At 31.0% G+C, this 18,064-nt stretch overlaps 2 protein-coding genes, 2 long non-coding RNA genes and 1 other non-coding gene across 7 annotated transcripts in view; 1 reads left to right on the top strand and 4 right to left on the bottom strand.

Moving 5' to 3' along the window:
- Nucleotides 1-41: 41 nt before the first annotated feature.
- LOC143192360 (uncharacterized) lies at nt 42-1,427 on the bottom strand. Its single transcript, XR_013004759.1, has 3 exons — nt 1,275-1,427; nt 1,074-1,218; nt 42-964 (listed from the first exon to the last, which is right to left on the bottom strand). It is a non-coding gene; the product is annotated as an uncharacterized LOC143192360 (long non-coding RNA).
- Nucleotides 1,428-1,445: 18 nt separating this feature from the next.
- Maf1 (repressor of RNA polymerase III transcription Maf1) lies at nt 1,446-9,210 on the bottom strand. The gene is made up of 4 exons (XM_076397642.1): nt 7,921-9,210; nt 7,677-7,872; nt 5,045-5,322; nt 1,446-2,527 (listed from the first exon to the last, which is right to left on the bottom strand). The coding sequence occupies exons 1-4, from the start codon at nt 8,055-8,057 to the stop codon at nt 2,464-2,466; spliced, it is 675 nt and encodes a 224-aa protein (XP_076253757.1). The 5' UTR covers nt 8,058-9,210; the 3' UTR covers nt 1,446-2,463.
- LOC143192359 (uncharacterized) lies at nt 5,645-7,335 on the bottom strand. The gene is made up of 3 exons (XR_013004758.1): nt 6,178-7,335; nt 5,877-6,077; nt 5,645-5,823 (listed from the first exon to the last, which is right to left on the bottom strand). It is a non-coding gene; the product is annotated as an uncharacterized LOC143192359 (long non-coding RNA).
- LOC143194493 (U4atac minor spliceosomal RNA) lies at nt 7,212-7,334 on the bottom strand. The gene has a single exon (XR_013005335.1). It is a non-coding gene; the product is annotated as a U4atac minor spliceosomal RNA (small nuclear RNA).
- An 845-nt stretch (nt 9,211-10,055) lies between the features above and the next one.
- LOC143192349 (uncharacterized) overlaps nt 10,056-18,064 on the top strand; it is a 36,361-nt gene continuing 28,352 nt past the window's right edge. Inside the window, exon 1 of one of the 3 annotated variants that reach the window (XM_076397628.1) lies at nt 10,056-10,230. The gene's annotated coding sequence lies outside the window, so the exon portion shown is untranslated. Of the gene's footprint in view, nt 10,297-18,064 lie in introns of all 3 variants that reach the window. The other 2 variants (XM_076397629.1, XM_076397631.1) reach the window with 2 other exon arrangements.

The raw sequence follows: 18,064 nt of genomic DNA, 5'->3' as shown, positions 1-18,064 counted from the left end.
GAAGGTGTGGAAATAGATAACAAAAACTATGAATAATATGAATACGGATTAAAATGTATTATATATTAACAATTTTGTTGTAATACTATTTTGTTTAAAATAATGAGAATATCATTAATTGCAATGTAAATTAAAAAACTGCCGTTAAAAAATTCACTATGTTATTTACGGATTTCTACCCTAATGTCAGCGGTCTCCAGGCTCGTGGTTACCATTCAAGAACGTTTACAGAAGCAGCTTGATCTTGCGGTCAAGTGGTTCAAATTCTGGAGGTTGCAAATCAACCCTCTGAAAACCCAGGCCATCATTTTCCATAAGAAACGTTACGCACTGCGCGTCTCGCAACTTAAGATCGACATCGCAACAATTCCATGGCTGGATAAGGTCACGTACCTAGGTCTCCACTTCGACCGACGGTTCGGCTGGCATTCCCAAATCCAGAAAGGTTCGGGCATAGCAAGCCTGCTATCTTCTCTGATCTGTCCTTCTAGCAGACTTCCCATTTCCATCAAATGCTTATTTTACAAGATGTTAATTCGGTCCGTACTCCTCTACGGATCTAATGTCAATTCAAGTTTGTTACACCCAACCAAGTGAAACGGCTTCAAGTTTCCAAAATAAGCTCCTCAGGAGAATCTTAAATGCTCTCTGGTTCTTCCGAAATAATCAAATTCACAGGGAAACTGATACTACAGAAATCAAGCACTTCATATCTCAATCCTTCCACAAAGAACAACTCAGCTCTCAAGTTCAAGTTCTTCTGAAAGCGCGCTTGTTCGTGAGCTGGTGGACATGCTGGGATCTTAGCACCGCGTCACCGCCATGCGACAGCATCCAGTCGTGTGTTAACTCAAGTTCGCGAATCTATAGTTAGTTTCACCATCTGTTTTTTCGGCGGATCCTCCTGCCCAATAACGGCTGCCCGGTTGGCGGGTGTCATATCCCCTAATTTTTCACAGGGAAACTGATACTACAGAAATCAAGCACCTCATATCTCAATCCTTCCACAAAGAACAACTCGGCTCTCAAGTTCAAGTTCTTCTGAAAGCGCGCTTGTTCGTGAGCTGGTGGACATGCAGTAGCAGTAGCGACCCACAGATGTCAACTGTAAGGCAGTTTCGGTTTAGTGTATTGGTAAGCCCACAGGCAGTTCCACATAACCCGGTCCGACTTGTCACTCCAAGGCAAGTCTCCGCGTCATACATTCCAGCCCCTGGTCTTAGGCCAGAACAAAAAAAAACTAGTGTCAGCGTTAACTTAACAATGATACTTACCATGTTCTGGAATAAACTTACAAAGACAATCAGCCTCTTTAACGTATAACCTACAAATCACCGCTGTGGTATTTTGTTTAAAATGATTGGACAAATCAATTAATATCGGCGAAAATCGTGTGGAATCGGGAGACAGTGGGATGACTAAAAATGCTGAAAACACAACTCTCATCCAGTAAACTAACTATATTTTAATTCTCTTAATACAGATTCTTAAGACAGCTAAAAAACTCACTATATAATTCATAGGTATTTCCTTTTTCATAAACTCTCAACGCCGTTTTAAAAACTAGGTAATTAAAAACAATTTTAAAACTTCACAATCTTCGTACCACCAACGTCAGCCTTTTCGCAATTTTTTAGTTTAAAACTAAAGAAAGTAAGATTGAAACAGCCGAGATCGCACGCGATTAAAAAACAAACCGTCAGTTTAGCGTCAATTGTTTTTTACTCCTAACCATTGTTTATTACAGCCAGTAAAATAATCACTATAGATGCTTACTAGATACAAGTCTTCAAAATATGTGTATGTGTATATATATATTAAGCTGTTTTCAGAGTTAAATCTACGTATTAGTGCAAAATAAAATAATAAGTGTATCCTAAAGTTGAATATAATTCTTAAAAATAAAATATTCTCTTAATCTTTTAAAGACATTATTATATCACATTAACAAAATGAGAAAATAAAACCGGTTTAATCCACCCATATTGTTCATCACCAGGTTTAACATTAAAACTACGCTAAAGACTTACGAGTAAAGGTTTTAAAACTATTTTGTACTTTTGCTCTCACCAAAAGTTTTTTTTTCTCTGTTTCTAAACAAAAACAAATCATTAGAACAACTACGAAAAACAGGGTTAAACTTGTAACGTTACTATATTAATCAAGTGCGAGAGACTTATTAGACATAAAACATGTTCAAACATATATAATATGTGTGTTAAAGAAAACTGGGCGAGATTCTTTCACAGAATAATGTAAAGGTGTTTGTTTTTGTTGGCTGTATTAAAATAGAAATGACAACATTGAATGTAGTCAACTTTAGTCATAAAGCCAACAGACGAACTTTATTGCACTTTGTTTATATACATTAATGTTAAACATTGAGTGATAAGATCGAAAAAAAACCGCAGTGCTATTCTTTGAAAGAACCATAAAGATAATTGAAAATCTGAAATCGCGAAGTTAAGTTTCATCTTCATCCATCACGAAATCACTGCCAAAGCCTGAATCCATGGCGTAAGTGGGACTGTAATAATAAAACTGACGTAGGCGAGACCATCACTTTGATGTGAAAGGCATGTACAACTTTGCTTCCGCCGTTCTTCCCATATAAACATTAGTCGATTCATTTTATAAGTCAAATTCTCGTGATTTGCGATATGTTTTAGTTTTCTGCCTCTATTAGAGAAGTTCTTAAAATACCTAACTGGCAGAATTTTTCTAAGATAAATAGAATTACCTGTTTTGAATTCCTTATTTCATTGTTAAAACATTGTCTATTGATATGGCTGTCCAATACGTCACGTTTCCTAGTACTAGTGTAACTACTATTCACGCTTAAAAGTTATATTATCTTTCCATACCTATTGCATATTCAGTGATTTTAAAAGGGACTAATTTTAGACTAATACAAAATATACAACTGAAAAGTTTGTGCTAATTTAAAAGTTGCTGTTATTGTTGCTATATTGCTTGGACTAAGGGGTGGTTTAAATATTATTGTTTTCTCCGTTTGTGGGACAGTAGAGACAGCAAAAACCACTATGAAGTTAAAGATTGCTCAAAAAGAACTGACTTTGTATCTGGTAAACCAAAAGTTAAATATGAACCTCTTATTCCACAAGAAAATGTAATTCTTCCACCCTTACATACAAAATTTGGTTTAATGAAAAATTTTGTCAAGACCATGGATAAAAATGATAAAGGATTTGCGTTTTTGTTGGCCCGTAAATAAAAAAACTTACAAAAAAACCTCACTGCGAAACAGTTAGCGGCTTGGTTATCTATTAAGAAAGTAATTCATGGATTTTTAGGCAATCTTAAAGCTGAAAATGTCGAGTTTTTAGTGAATGATTTGTTATAAAAATTTAAAATGATGGTGTGCAGAATGCCTTTAAAAACACATTTCTTGTATTTCCATTTCGATATTCCCCCCCCCCCCTTATCTTGGAATGATGGCCTTGGAGTGACGAACAAGGTTAACGCTTTCACCAGGATATAAAACAGATAGAAGAGCGTTATCAATGAAGATGGAAAGCTAAAATGTTAGCAGATTACTGCTAGTTTGTAATGAAACTACTGTTCACAAGAGGAAAAATTAATATTTCGACATTTTCTTTCAGAATATATGGCTCATTTTTTCTATTGACCAGTTAAACCTAAGCTATTTTGATTCATTGTTTATTTGTAAATATATATTACTATTTTTTTATAAAATTAATAATATAAATAAATATCATTTAAAATTTTCATACTGTCTTTATATATTTATAGTACTTTAATTTATCATGTACAAACATCATGTTTTTTGTAAAGCTTTTTTTAATGTTACACAACAAAAAAAGTTGTCACAGTGTTATCAAGAAAAACTTTTCACTCCTACTCGTTGTTTTAGATTTAGAAATAAAAATGTTAATTTGAATTGTTTCTAATGGAAGAAATGGAAAGCATGCCAAAAACAGAAAGAGAACTTTGCATTAGGCCCAAGAATATGTGGCATTTCTTTGAAAGACATCCTAGCTGTCTTAACATTAAGGTAAAAATGTAAAACCAGTATGAACTTAATTGTCTGCAACTATGGGGTTCACAAAACATGTTATATAAATATAATACGGATATATCAGAACAAAGTCCTTCAGAGTATTGTCATTCAGATGATATCCACAAGTCAGGCTCTAGTCACATTAAAATTACTTGTTAAAAGAAACTAAAAAAACCAAAAATGTTCATTGAATGCTCTTATATATTGAAGGAAGACCTTTATTAGCGAAAGAAGGTGCAGTAAAAGATTTCGGACCTTCAGAAATCAACACATTTGTAGTCCAAGATATACACAAATGGCTCAGAACATTCATGGTAAATTAGAAATAAGATCCACAATTATCTACAGTCAGTGAACAAACTAGACAGTTTGATGTTCGACAACAGTGCACTTTAGATTCAAACTTCCAGACATCCACAGCTATCTGCAGTCAGAGAAGGAATTAGAGGGTTTGGTATTTCAACAACATTAGATTTTAGATCCAAAAATAAGTCACAACAAAATTATTTGATAAAGAAACCTAAAAAAACTAAAATTGTTCCTAGAAAGCTAGTATATATTGAGAGGAGACCGTTATTAGCGAAAAAAGAGGTTGTAAAAGGTTTAAATCCTTCAGGAACCGATATTTTTGTAGTCAACGATCAGAACTTAAGATACAAAATCCTGAAGGACCTGCAAATGAATTATTAACATCTGTAGAATCAATTAAAAGAAAGACAATAAATAATTCAATAAGATGAACGAAAATGTGATACAACTTCCCAATATTTGACATCATGTTATGAGAAAATCCTTGAAAGTCTTAAAGGAAAAGACCCACCTGCCTGTTATTTGTCTGGATTAATGGTAAACGGTTTAATCCGACAGTATTTCTACTATTCCTGTATCGCTAAACGATGATCAGTTTTTTCAGCGCGATATTCGTACACTCTAACATGGAAGCACGATAGAGCTTCGAATTTCGGCGGAAGCAAAGCCGTACACCTACAACGGTCAACTTACTTGCTAGCTCTGCACGTGAAAAATACGATTCGTTTCAGTTTCTTGTTGTATATGAAATAGTTGAAGCTCCACAGGCACCCGTCCTCGCCGAAAGGATCCGAAGCCAGGTCGGGATTGTACGAGTAGATGTCGCAATTGTCGAGCGAGATCTCGTGATCAATGGCCGACCACAGGATCGGGCGCAGGGCCCTGTAGGTGTCGCCAGCGGTCGCCGTTAGGTTCGAATCGATGGCCGTGGTGACCCACTGGAGGGAAGGCTCTTTGCTGAACTCGTGACTCTGTAAACATGAACATTTTATTAAGATCGGCGGAAAGTAATTTGGGTTATTCGATTTCTCAAAAATGTATTTCCTTATATATCAAGAAAATGCCAACAACTTATTTCCCGGCCCAATGTTAGGATTGGAAATAAGTTTTCAGTCAATATACGGTCGAACTACTCCGGCATCGCCCGTTAACCCAGCTTAAATGAGCAAATACGATTTAGATTAACTAGAATTTGATTAATCGATAGTTTGATAATGTTTGCGTGACTCGAGAATAATCCAAAAAGTAAAAAAATATTTAAAACACAAATTGAACTGTATTTGTTATCATTACTTGATCACGTCAACGCGGCATGGCCTACTGCCATCAATACAAGCTTCCGAAATGTTGCATGAATTATCTGACAATCGCCATCAAAATATGATAAAAAGTTGTAGAAAATAATGAAAACCATAGGGATTAACCTTGTTTGTAATGTTTTTTTTTAAATTATTTTTTCCTTCTAGATAATCCTAGAAAATATATTGCTAATCATATTTTTTAACAATTTGTTGAATTTATTTGCAATTTGCAACGAAAACTGAATTTAATTTCGTGGGGTACCTTCGTTTCTCAATGCATGTCTCGTCGCAAGACATAAGAGACTATTCATGTGTTTGTTCAGCAAGAACATGGCTATTAAGGATTTTTATGGAAATTGTTGAAATGGCTGCACTCAATGCCTTTTTTACAAAACTTGGCACAAGAACTTTTACTCCCAAACGTTCTAAACAGGAAACAAAAATGGCAATTATTTTCATAAAACTTTTATATATACTTATTAAAGTCTCCTTTTACCAACGAGGCTTTATCTGAACTGAACCTACTGTTTAACGTGGGAACCACGGTCCTCGGCGTTAAACCTACCGACTGGCGAGTAACCAGTCTGATTAGTGGCGTGACTGGGATCATTTTCCTTGTCAGATTCTGCACTCTTGTCTAGGACAATCACAAACATAAATTTACGACCATGCCCCAGGAGAATTTGAACCCGACTATCGCGACAGTAGGTGGACCGTCCTGTCGCCTTTACCACTGCGCCAACCAACGCCTTTTGTAGCACGGTTCCGGAAAGGTTAAATATAACTTGTACCCACTTTTCCTAAGCAATATTTAATGCTTTCCTACATTTTACTCCGTATTTTTCTTCTTATTTTCTATTTTAATAATTCTTATATATTAATTACTTAATGTTATATAACAACGAATCACATATTAACAATCGAATCATCAACTCCCATAATTACTTATTTCGTTATATCAAATTGTTTAATGCTCGCCAAACATAATATAGTAGTATTATTGTTGATTAAACGGATATACGCCACTACATATCACATGTAATCAATACTGATATTTGAATTTGATATAATCCTGACTTGTAAACAGAAACAACTGATTACACATAACATTCCAGGGTTTAAAAATATGTAAAGGAACCCATTATTGTTACATTAAGAATTATGATAACGATTTGAATACAATTAAGTTAATGAATATAATTTTTGAAAATCAGAAAATATTTATATTACATGATCGTCTGTTTTTTAGCATACACAACAAAACATAAAAAAGAGAAAATGAGAGGCAAATAGAACAAACAATATAAAAGAAATGTTTCGTTTAATTTCACTGTTGATTTTCAGTTTATATAAGGAAAGAGTATATATATTTTTCATAAACAAATGTTGGGTATGGAGAAACTTTCACTTTAGAAGAATGTTATTGATGAAATATAAGTTTAATGTACTAAAAATATAATTTTAGAAATAGCTCAAAGACGTGTGAAGTAAACCTGTAAGAATACTTAAAATATCAATTTTCATTAAAAAGCTAACGACCCCCTCTAAAGTAAGGGGGTACTTCCAAAAATTGCACTCACAACCTTATTTAGGACGTGGGTGCGGTAAAAATAATAGGGTGTCAGCAAAAGTACTCTCACTAGACGATCATTGAATACTAAGCTCCCCTAGACAAGGAAGAACGAGCGAGAATACTGCAAGTTCTTTATACATGCAATTCAGAATAAAATAGGGAATTTCTTCCCGATGGCGCCATCTATGGGGCACCAATAGAATTTTTTTCCCAAAAAAATTAAATAATAAATATAAAAATGAATATATATATAGCTTTAAAACTACATTAATAATCATAGCCGTAATTAAATAGTTAGCAGTTTTTTTCATACAGTATATTTTTAGTTTGCTTTTCAATAATCATTGCCAATACAGCCTGAATACCCTGGCTTGGCGAACGTTGCTATTTTTATTTTTAAAGGTCACATGTGACATCAAAACGTACACAATCTTTAAAAAAAAACAAATACCTTTAAATCCATAAAATCGTAATCGGGAAAAGATGAGTTTAGTGTAGCTATGAGGTAAAACAATGTCTTCCGACTGATTGTATCACATAGTGGGCCATCTTCATCTCCTGAGACGCTGCTACCACTGTACTGTGTCACTGTTTGAGGTGGAGATAATGCTTGAAGGTCATTAGGGTTAATTCCTTCTGCGTTGAATCTGGAAAGTTTCGGATTACTCGATGCCTCATCAAATCACTTATTATACCTTTTGTAGAGGGCTTTATCACCTCCGGCCATTTTACAGGAGTAACTCTCAATTCTTCCAACAATCTGACTGTCCCCTGTTTGTATTTGTAAAGCGTTGTTTATAGCTTCAAAAGTTGTACTCTCTAGAAGCTTCATATTGGCAATAAATGTTTGAAAACAATAACAATATAACAGAAGTTTATCTTTCCAACGAAATATTTGAAAAACTGCTTTGCAAATCTTATCAATATATCCTGCTTTACTTATCGTCTACACGGATTTGTATAAGCACTACTAAAAAAGTTCTTAAACATAGCGGTCGGATGTATAAAAATTCCTTTTCTCTTTGAATTTATCAAATTATTTTGCGATACCAGCGATCTGACGGGACTTTTCGCTGTCTGATTAGGGCACATTACAATAAATGTAAAAATAAAAAATAAAATACGGTTCCCTACAACAAAGTTTTTAAATGTGGCGCGGAAATGTTGCGGAAAATTTCACTATCAAGGACAAATTAGAAAAGGTAGGGCTAGTCCACTTTCGTGCTACTTTTTAAACCAGCGGAAAATCACTACAACACCGATGCTACTGTTCAGAACGTTCAGACCCGCACATCATTTTCACCAGTTGATCACCAAACACAAAATCAAATGAAAATAAGCAGTTTTTCCACCACTTTTTGTAATCAGAAAAAACAAAGAAAAATTTGTTTGACGCTCTCCTTGACGCTTGATGTGCAATAAATGAACAACGTTGCCAAATGTACTGATTTCGAATTGTGTACACATATATTTAAAACTTTATTTTATATATATTACAGTTTTTAAATTAAAGCATATCTCACATTATGCTACTACAATAATTACATATCGTCTTCTTTTTATTAGATATAATTTTTTATGCCTAAAAATATTTCTTAATAACTGAGACAACTGGCAACATGCTAAAATGTCGTTATACCAAATGATAGCACAGCTGTTTATTTATATACATATTATTTATAACAGTAACTACAAGAATAATCCACTTTCGTGTACAATTTCCATATACTACTTGACTTTATTACTATATATTAGAAAATATTAACATTCATAAAAAGCTATAGTTAATTGATTTAAAAATGTACCAAAACCATATTAGCCAGTCAGGTGAAAATTAAAATATCCTTAAATAATTTGAAGACACCATTGCATCAAGGTGTTTCATCAAAGCTCACACTGCAATCTTCTACCTTATTTATGTGACATTGTTCACAACAGTGGAAAGTATAATTGCCAGGTGGAGGGGGGTGAGAGATTGTGGTTATGAATCTTAAAATAATTTGACATTGAGAGAAAACAAATTGGGAACCGGTTATTGTTTTTTTTTACCAAAATTGTTTAATTTTTTTTTTTTCAGTTAAAAAGATTGGCATCTATATAATACCAAGAGGCAGCAATAAAAAATGTAAAAACACTTTAAAAAGTAATAAATAAAAACGTATTTTAGTTTGTGGTATTCATTTTATTTATCTGTTTTTTATACATAATATTTTAAAAGTGCATGTATTGAATGTTGAGGGTTAAGTATACAATAAAAGTGACAGTGACACTTCAACTAGTCATTCAATGTTTTGGTGTTGCATTTTCTAGTAAAAACAATAACTGAAGTTTTTTCTAATAGGAGACCACAAATAAATGTTCATCAGATTAGATTGATTTTTATTGAAATTAATTTGACAAAACTCACTAAGGACTAAATAAATGAAATATTTTGCTTTTAATGGAGATTTGTAAAAAATCTTTGATTTTCAATTGCATTAAAACTTATTTGTGTTGTTAATAGATGGCGATATTGTTAATAAAAAGGGGTTTAAGGCATTTTAGGAACAAATTTTGACAAGATGCATCATCCTATACCATAAAAATATTGTTACCAAGATGGAGATGCACCATAAAAAACTCGAAAATAAACTTTCTCGTTTCGTTAACGGAAAATTAGAAGAACAAAATTCGACATCCGGACTTGGTGAAAATAAATCTTTGGTAGTGAACGTTCGGAGTCGAATTTTCCGTCTGCCTTCGGCTCGGGGAGTCGTTACGGGAAGACGGGAGCGCCGTTTCACAACTATGTCTTATCTTTCCGTTTAAAATTAGCACCGCGACGGCTAGCGCCGCCGAATTTCGACGACGCGGGACCGTTTCGGCTGCGAAACGCGGACGACTTGTTCTCTCGGTTGATTTTTCCAAAAACAACACGTAAAATCCGCTCGGGATGCAGTGAAAGTGCGGCGGGTGAGGTTTTTGGTGCGTGCACAGCCGAGGACCAACAGGAACGAATGATAATGGTACGTGGATATTGCTGTTTGAAGGTTTCGGATGAGGATTCGGGTGTTCTTTCGCTGCCGATGCACGTAATTATATATTTCTATTAATAAATCGGATGTATGGTAACCTAAAAGTCAGTCATCCATGTGTTGCCCCGATGATATATTGGGAAACTATTAAGAAAGAAACGTTTAAAGCCTATAGGTGAAAAAGAAGAAGAGCACTAAAATATATTAAATAAATTATGTGTGTAAAAAAGTATTAATCAATTAACTTCTAGAAACAAGGAAAGTATCAAATATCAGGTCAAATTTGAAAACAGTAATAGATACCAATCGCATGGACCAATGTTTGGACTATGTGGTGAATACAGTTAAACTTTTTTTCTATCCATCACCTTCTGTAAGCCATTTTCAACTCTAGAAAAATAAAGAGATATATTTCAACCAAATAATTACAATTACCAAATTACTTTTCGACACATTTAATATTTTTCAGCACAATTATGCGTTTATCAAACTCCTAATCTCTAATGATACCTTGTAAACGCGCAAATATACCTATATAACTTGATGAAATTGACAGTGTGTAATTATCTATATTTCCTTTCAAAAAAGAATTGAGGACAAAATAAGTTTCTATTAATCCAATAAAAATGTGTTTTTGACATTGATATTTCAATATTAAAATATTCATAGTTCTTTCTCTATGGACTCTGGAATACTACTGTGCTAAATCAATATAAAATCAAAAATGAACAAGCAACCAAATTAAAAAGTTCAGACTCCAGCTGTCAACGTCAAAATATTACCTTGTTAGTTTCGGATTTTATCGTTTTTGACAATGACAGTTCAAATGTCAAGCAACAACAGCGCCCTTTGTAAATTTTGATATAGATATCGGATGTCAAAAAATAAGAACACTGATTGACACGACTTTGACTTTGACTGGAACTCTGAAATATTACTTTGCTAAATCAATAAAAAAATCTTGTTTGACACTGACAGTACATGTTAAAAGTACCCCAAAGGTATTTTAACTGTAAATGCGAAAATATTGTTAATTATTAAAATTATTATTGTAATTAATATAGGCAACAATATATTCTAATCTTTATTTGATATTAAACCCAACACCACAAGTAAACACTTATTATTAACATTAACAAACAAGCAAACTTGTTTGTTTTTAACATTACAGTTACCAAATTGTTTTCGACACGCCTAACATTTTTCAACACAATTATATGTTCATCAAACTTCTAACATCTATTAATCTATTGTAATCGCGGAAATATAACACAAACACCTGTATAGTTCCATCAAACTGACAGTTTATTTGCTATACATTCAGATTTGTGTTTATGCGATTATTTATATGTCCTTTCAGAAAATAATCATGTAAGATATTTTGTTTTAACACATCTATAGCGTTAAAACAATCAGTGTACCTTATATATACATACACGACAAAATACAGTTATATGTTTTTGACACTGACATTTGAATAGTAAAATATTCATAGTCCTCTTTGCCTGTGCACTCTGAAATATTATCTTGCTAAATCAATACAAAATCTTGTTTGATACTGTCAGTTCATATTAAAACTATACCGACGCTTTTTTTAACTACAGATGCGGATAATATTGTTCGATATTCGAAATATAGATTATTTCATATTAAAACTGATACTATAGCCTGAGGTACGACAATGACAGTTCAAATGTCAAACAATAACAGAGTCCTATCTTTCTAAATATTGAAATAAATCTAGAATGTCAAAAAAATTAAAAAATTGTATTAAATAATTAAATTAACAATTATTTGTTGGCCTTTGTTTTAATTTTATTTGTATCTACTTATCTAGTAACAAAATCTATCTTATAAAATAACCTAACCTAATATTTATCACTGACATGGAAAAAAAAAGTTGCACATTTTTTTTAATTTTAAATAAAATGTCTTTTATTTCTGACCTAACCTAACATTTAGGCCTGACCTGGATTACCAAGAAATTTATTTGCAACAAAATTATAATTCTAAATGATAATCGAATATTCTGGGATATTATAAAAGAATAAACTTACTGGGAGAAATTGTACAATATCTCTTGACAATAAAACACGGACATGAAGGTCAATGGAATCCATTTCAGGGGTGTTTTGACGCTGGCCGGCCGCCAATACCAGATAAGAACAATGATCCAGTCTAAATATTTTTATATGATGATCCACGACTGCCTTCCTTTGTTTTATAATGCTTCTAGTAACCGAATTATTCTAATATATTAATAGAATTTCGCAATAAATGTCAGTCTTTGTGAAAATAATGTACAATGACCCGTATTGCTTCGCGATCAATGGACGAAAATATATATTTCTATTAATAAATCGGACATTTTGTGACCCAAAATTATTTCACCTCGATAAAACGATTAAGAAACAACACTTTTACGTCTGTTATAAAAAGTTAATTCGCATTCTGCGTACAACGATAGACGCCTTAATTGGCAAGTTTAATCTGGTCACATAATTATTTATCACGAGTATAATTCATCATAAAGTCGTTAACAATCGTAATATTAAATAGATTAAAAAATGATCCACGTTTTTAAAGTGTATTTTCTTGACTGTAATACATTTTAGAAGCATTAGTGACCTAGTCACAAGTAATCTATATTTAAAAAGTAGTTCAGGTGCAAAATTAATCTGTATTAAAAGGTAAACGATGTGTAAAAGGAATCTATATGACAAAATACTAGAAATAATATGTAATAGTAAAAAAGTAAAAGTAATCAAACTAGTGAATAAAAGTAATCTAAGTGAAAGTAATCTGCATGTAAAACATTCAAGGTGCAAAAGTAATCTAAAAAAAATTAATCAAGCGAGTGAATAAAATAATCTATGTGAAATAGTAATCTGAATGTAAAAATATTTTATGTGTAAAAGTAATCTAAATGAAATATTAGTATGTGTAAAAATCAAAAGTAATCGACGTCCAATAGTAATCTACTTCAAAAATTAGCCCCGATGAGACAATATTCGAGATTAAAAGGTAATCTATTGAGTGAATGGCAGTAATATAAGTGCAAAAGTAATCTTTATATAAAAATATGTTACGTGCAAAAGTAATCTAGATGAAGAATTCATCACAGCGAAAATATAATTAACATGCAAAGGTAATCTGTAAAAATATTTGATGTGCAATAGTAATCTAAATGAATTATTAATTTACGTAAAAACAAAGTTATCGATGTCCGAAAGTAATCTACTTGAAAAATTAGTCCTGCTGAGAAAATAATCGAGATGCAAAGGTAAACTAAGTGAAAAAGCAATCTTTGTATGTGAAATGTTGCCAAGTGGGTGGATAAAAGGAATATAAGTGCAAAAGTAATCCTTATGTTAAAATGTTTTACATTCAAGAGTAATCTAGATGAAAAATTAATCTCAGCAAAAAAATAGTCATCATGAAAAGGTAATCTGTATGTAAAAATACTATATCTACAAAAGTTATGTAAACAAATATTAATTTACGTAAAACTTAAAATTTATCGACGTCCAAAAGTTATCTGTTTGAAAAATTAGTTTCCCTGAGAAAATAATCGACATACAAAGTGAAAAATCAATCTGTGTATATGAAAAGTGGCCAAGTGAGTGATTAATACTAATATAAGTGCAAAAGTAATCTTTATGTATAAATATTTTACCCGCAAAAGTAATCTAGATGAAAAATTAATCCCAGTGAAAAAATAATCAACATGCAAAAGTAATCTGTATGTAAAAATAATTATCGTGCAAAATTGATCTAAAGAACATATTAATATACATAAATAACAAAAGTAACCAATGTCTAAAAGTAATCTACTTGAACAATTAATCGTACTGAGAAAATAGTCAACGTGTAAAGGTAATCTAAGTGAAAAACTAATCTATATGAAAAGTAGTCAAGTGAGTGAATAAAAGTAATATAAGTGCAAAAGTAATCTTTATATAAAAAAATTTTACATGCAAAAGTAATCTAGATGAAAAATTAATCTCAGTGAAAAAATAATCAACATGCAAATGTAATCTGTATGTAAAAATAATTATCGTGCAAAATTGATCTAAAGGACATATTAATATACGTAAATAACAAAAGTAACCAATGTCCAAAAGTAATCTACTGAGAAAATAGTCAACGTGTAAAGGTAATCTAAGTGAAAAACTAATCTATATGAAAAGTAGTCAAGTGAGTGAATAAAAGTAATATAAGTACAAAAGTAATCTTTATATAAAAAAATTTTACATGCAAAAGTAATCTAGATGAAAGCATAATCTTCATAAAAAATCGCAACATTAATTTAAGTGAAAAAGTAAATTACACTAAAAATTGTCCAAGTTTAAAGCAGTTTTATATAATTAATAAAGCGATACCATCATGTAGTAACAATTCATAGGAGGAAAGTAAGAAGAAAAAATTGTTAGATACGTCTTAGCAATACCAATAAGAAAAACGTAACAATTCGCAATTTCCTAAACTCTGTGAGACCTAAAATTTAGTAGATATACTGTGTATATATAAATCAGTTACGATTCATTTGTTTCCATTTCACATAACTTCCCAAGTTTACGTAAACATTCAATTTAAAGAGTAAGGTTATACGAACATACGTGTATACTACCAATAGCAAAAATATACTTAAAAAATTATAGAATCACAGTCAATTAAGCAGAAGAAAATTGTAGTGTAAAGACTATTAATTATAAGTATATTTTCGAAATAAAAAGTAAGATGATATGTCAGTTAACATAAGTTATATAACTTAATAAACTCATATATTTTAATGTATATAACCAAGGATAAAATCAGTCAATTGTTATTGACACATTATTAAAAAAATAAGGTTATATTAACCTATACACTTGTTGAATTATAAAAGACAAGCAGACCTAATTAAAACTTTTTGAGAATTTTAAAAATAGTTTCATAAATTCTTCAAGTAAAAACCGCGTTTCTTCCTCTGTACAATTTAAAAGGTAACTAACCTTGTGTATATGCAGCCAAAATTAGTCTGGCTCAAGGTTATTATGTAATTATTCACTTGTTTTAATATATGGGTTCTGCAAACTTTTAACAATAAATGTGTTCGTCCGATTGTGGTCATTTGTTGCTACTTTTTTAATTTGCGATTGATTTTAGATGATTAGATGGTCGAAATCTAGTTGCGCAAGGGTCAGACGCGATTATAACATTTATTTGCTTCTGATTATCATTTTTTGATGGTCGGATGTCGTTTTCTCGAGGTTAACATCTCCATTGAGAAACAAGTTGCACTTTACCTTCGATAGTAACATCGGGGCCAAACGCTTGTCGACATTGCAACCTGTTTCAGTAAAACCTGGTTTAAATTGTTGACGCATTATTTAGGTATAATAGTTCAAGTGAACGAAGATTTTCGACGATTGTGTTGCCCTCTCTTGGGTTTTAGGTTAACTTTGTAAAACAGAAATCTGTAATATGTGACATTTTGGTTATGTAAACGTCATTGTCAAAAGTTCTACTTTTAAAACAGAATATTTTTAAGTTTTTTATATTAGTAGTACTTAAATTATAATTATTATAAAATTTTGATTAATATATTACTTGAACATTTAGTTGGAAGTTATTTTTATCAACTTCAATCTAAATTTTTTTAAAATATTTCTAATCAAAGATATTACTTATCACTTTTACAAAATTGACATTAGACTATTCAAATATTTATTATAAATTAAGTAGTTATTATAACAAATATATTATATTTATGGAGTTTTTTAGATTAAATATTCTGAATCTAAATATTGGATTGCCCTCTATTGGAAGTTGACTTTATACGACAGTAATCTGTATTATGTGACGTTATAGTTATGTAAAAGTTATTGTCAAGTATTCTACTTCTGTTTTTAAGAGAATTTTTTGAAACAAACTTTTTATATTAGTAGTAATAAAATAATTGTTATTATAAAACTTTGAAATCAAAATGTGGTATATATATATATATATATATATATATATATATATATATATGAATTATATTGAACATTGAATTAGTTAAGATATGATTTTTTAATAGTTTTGTAAGGGTTAACATAAAAGTACTACTATAATAATATACACTTACCACTTTAGATAGTATTATAATAGTTGGTGTGTAACTATCTTAACGTGGGTATATTAGCATCCCTTTGGGGGTCACATTGACTGTACTTACCTGAACATCATGAGGTATATGTAGGCCATTAATGAGAAATAATTTAAATTCAGTATCACATTTTATATTTCTTTTTTGCGTCTTTTTTTTAAATATACGAGTAGTGATTCTATATATAAAATAGATACTTGACGCTGTCATACCTGATATTACTGCTGCAATATTTTAGTATTATGTTGCGTTAAAACTGAAATAAAATAGCTGGAATGGCTCCAATCCAATTCATATTTTCTCGCATTACATATACGTGGCCCTGATCGTATGCGGAATATTATAAACAATATGAGTACATAAGTATTAATAACTTGTTATTTGACACTGCACATCGAAATGTGAAATAATAATCAAGGTAATGCTTACTATCAAATAGAGGTAACTTTAACATGAACAGAAACAAGAAATATTACCAAAAGTAATCTATTTCAATCAATGTAGAGACTATTTTCTTGAGTAATATCATAACACTTACTTTCTGTTTAAAATGCTTAGGTCATTTTATACAAACTGGACATTGATCAATAGAAATAGACCATATAGTAATATATAGAGTGTTAACTTAATACAAATAACTTGAGAATCGTTTGTTAAATGGAGGTAGAAAGTTAATAGAGGGCGCTGGGACTTGTATCGAGTGGGTATAAATTACCAGGGATCAAAATAAAGTTTCTCTTTTGTTCCAAAGCCATAAGTGGTGTATTAATTCCGTCCCGTCCCGTCCCGAATCATAAGTGATTCGTAAAATCGTTTAGCGTGGTCTCAGCAAGAAGCTGAGAACGTCATTTCGCTGCATTTCAATGGTTAATTTAAATTACCATTACAGGCACCTGTAAAGAAAATATTTTATTAGGAAAGCATTTCGTTGGTCGAGTATTTCACACACATCACGTGACTAACATCTGACGTCACATTCTACTGACCAATTAAATTTGAAATAAAACCCAAATGTAATATTTCAAAACAATTTATTGAAATAAAATTATATATCAATGCAAATATTATAAAATATCAAAAATCTAAAATAATAAGTATATAATGAATATAAATAATGTATATATTTATAAAAAATAATGAAATATATATAATATATATTTACTACTTTATTTTACTTATATATTATTACTAATAATTATATTTAGTAAAAAATAATTAAACGTAAATATAAAAGAAGGTAAATATAATCAAAATTGTCTATAGCGCTTTTTCACTTTTTCATTTTTCTTTTCATATCTGCTCATATCTGCTATCCTTTTTCATAACTGCTGTGCTCTTATTACGGTAAATTCTAGGAGTTAAAGATAGCTGAAGGATCTATTAAAAATATAATAAAACAGTATGATAATCTCTTGTTTATAAAGTCAAGCTCATCTTGTTGGTTTCTGATTTTACGATTTTTACCATTTTTTTAAATTGACATGCAATAAAAAATAGTAAAAATGAATGAAATTTTCTCAGATTTATAGTTCACAAACTACATATATATGTACACTATAAACTACAATATATATAATAAGATATGCGTAAAATTTCATAACGATTGGTTAAAAATTTTATATATATAAATCAGATTATAAGCATATAATTACCAAAAAAGTCCAAACTACCGAGTAATTTTTTAATTATTTCCAC

The sequence above is a fragment of the Rhynchophorus ferrugineus genome, unplaced genomic scaffold, assembly GCF_030347505.1.
Source record: "Rhynchophorus ferrugineus isolate W39M unplaced genomic scaffold, kcgeb_rfMv2 rfM3, whole genome shotgun sequence".
Taxonomy (NCBI): Eukaryota; Metazoa; Arthropoda; class Insecta; order Coleoptera; family Curculionidae; genus Rhynchophorus; species Rhynchophorus ferrugineus.
Note: the sequence above shows the minus strand (reverse complement) of the source record. Positions and strands in the feature narration are given on the sequence as shown.

Excerpts from the sequence above, each read along its gene's own strand:
- Maf1 (XM_076397642.1), bottom strand. The coding sequence starts at position 8,057 with ATGAAGCTTCTAGAGAGTACAACTTTTGAAGCTATAAACAACGCTTTA. Across the intron at positions 7,873-7,920 it reads GATAAAGCCCTCTACAAAAG|ATTCAACGCAGAAGGAATTA; the intron begins GTATAATAAGTG and ends GAAACTTTCCAG. Across the intron at positions 5,323-7,676 it reads ACGATTTTATGGATTTAAAG|AGTCACGAGTTCAGCAAAGA; the intron begins GTATTTGTTTTT and ends TCATGTTTACAG.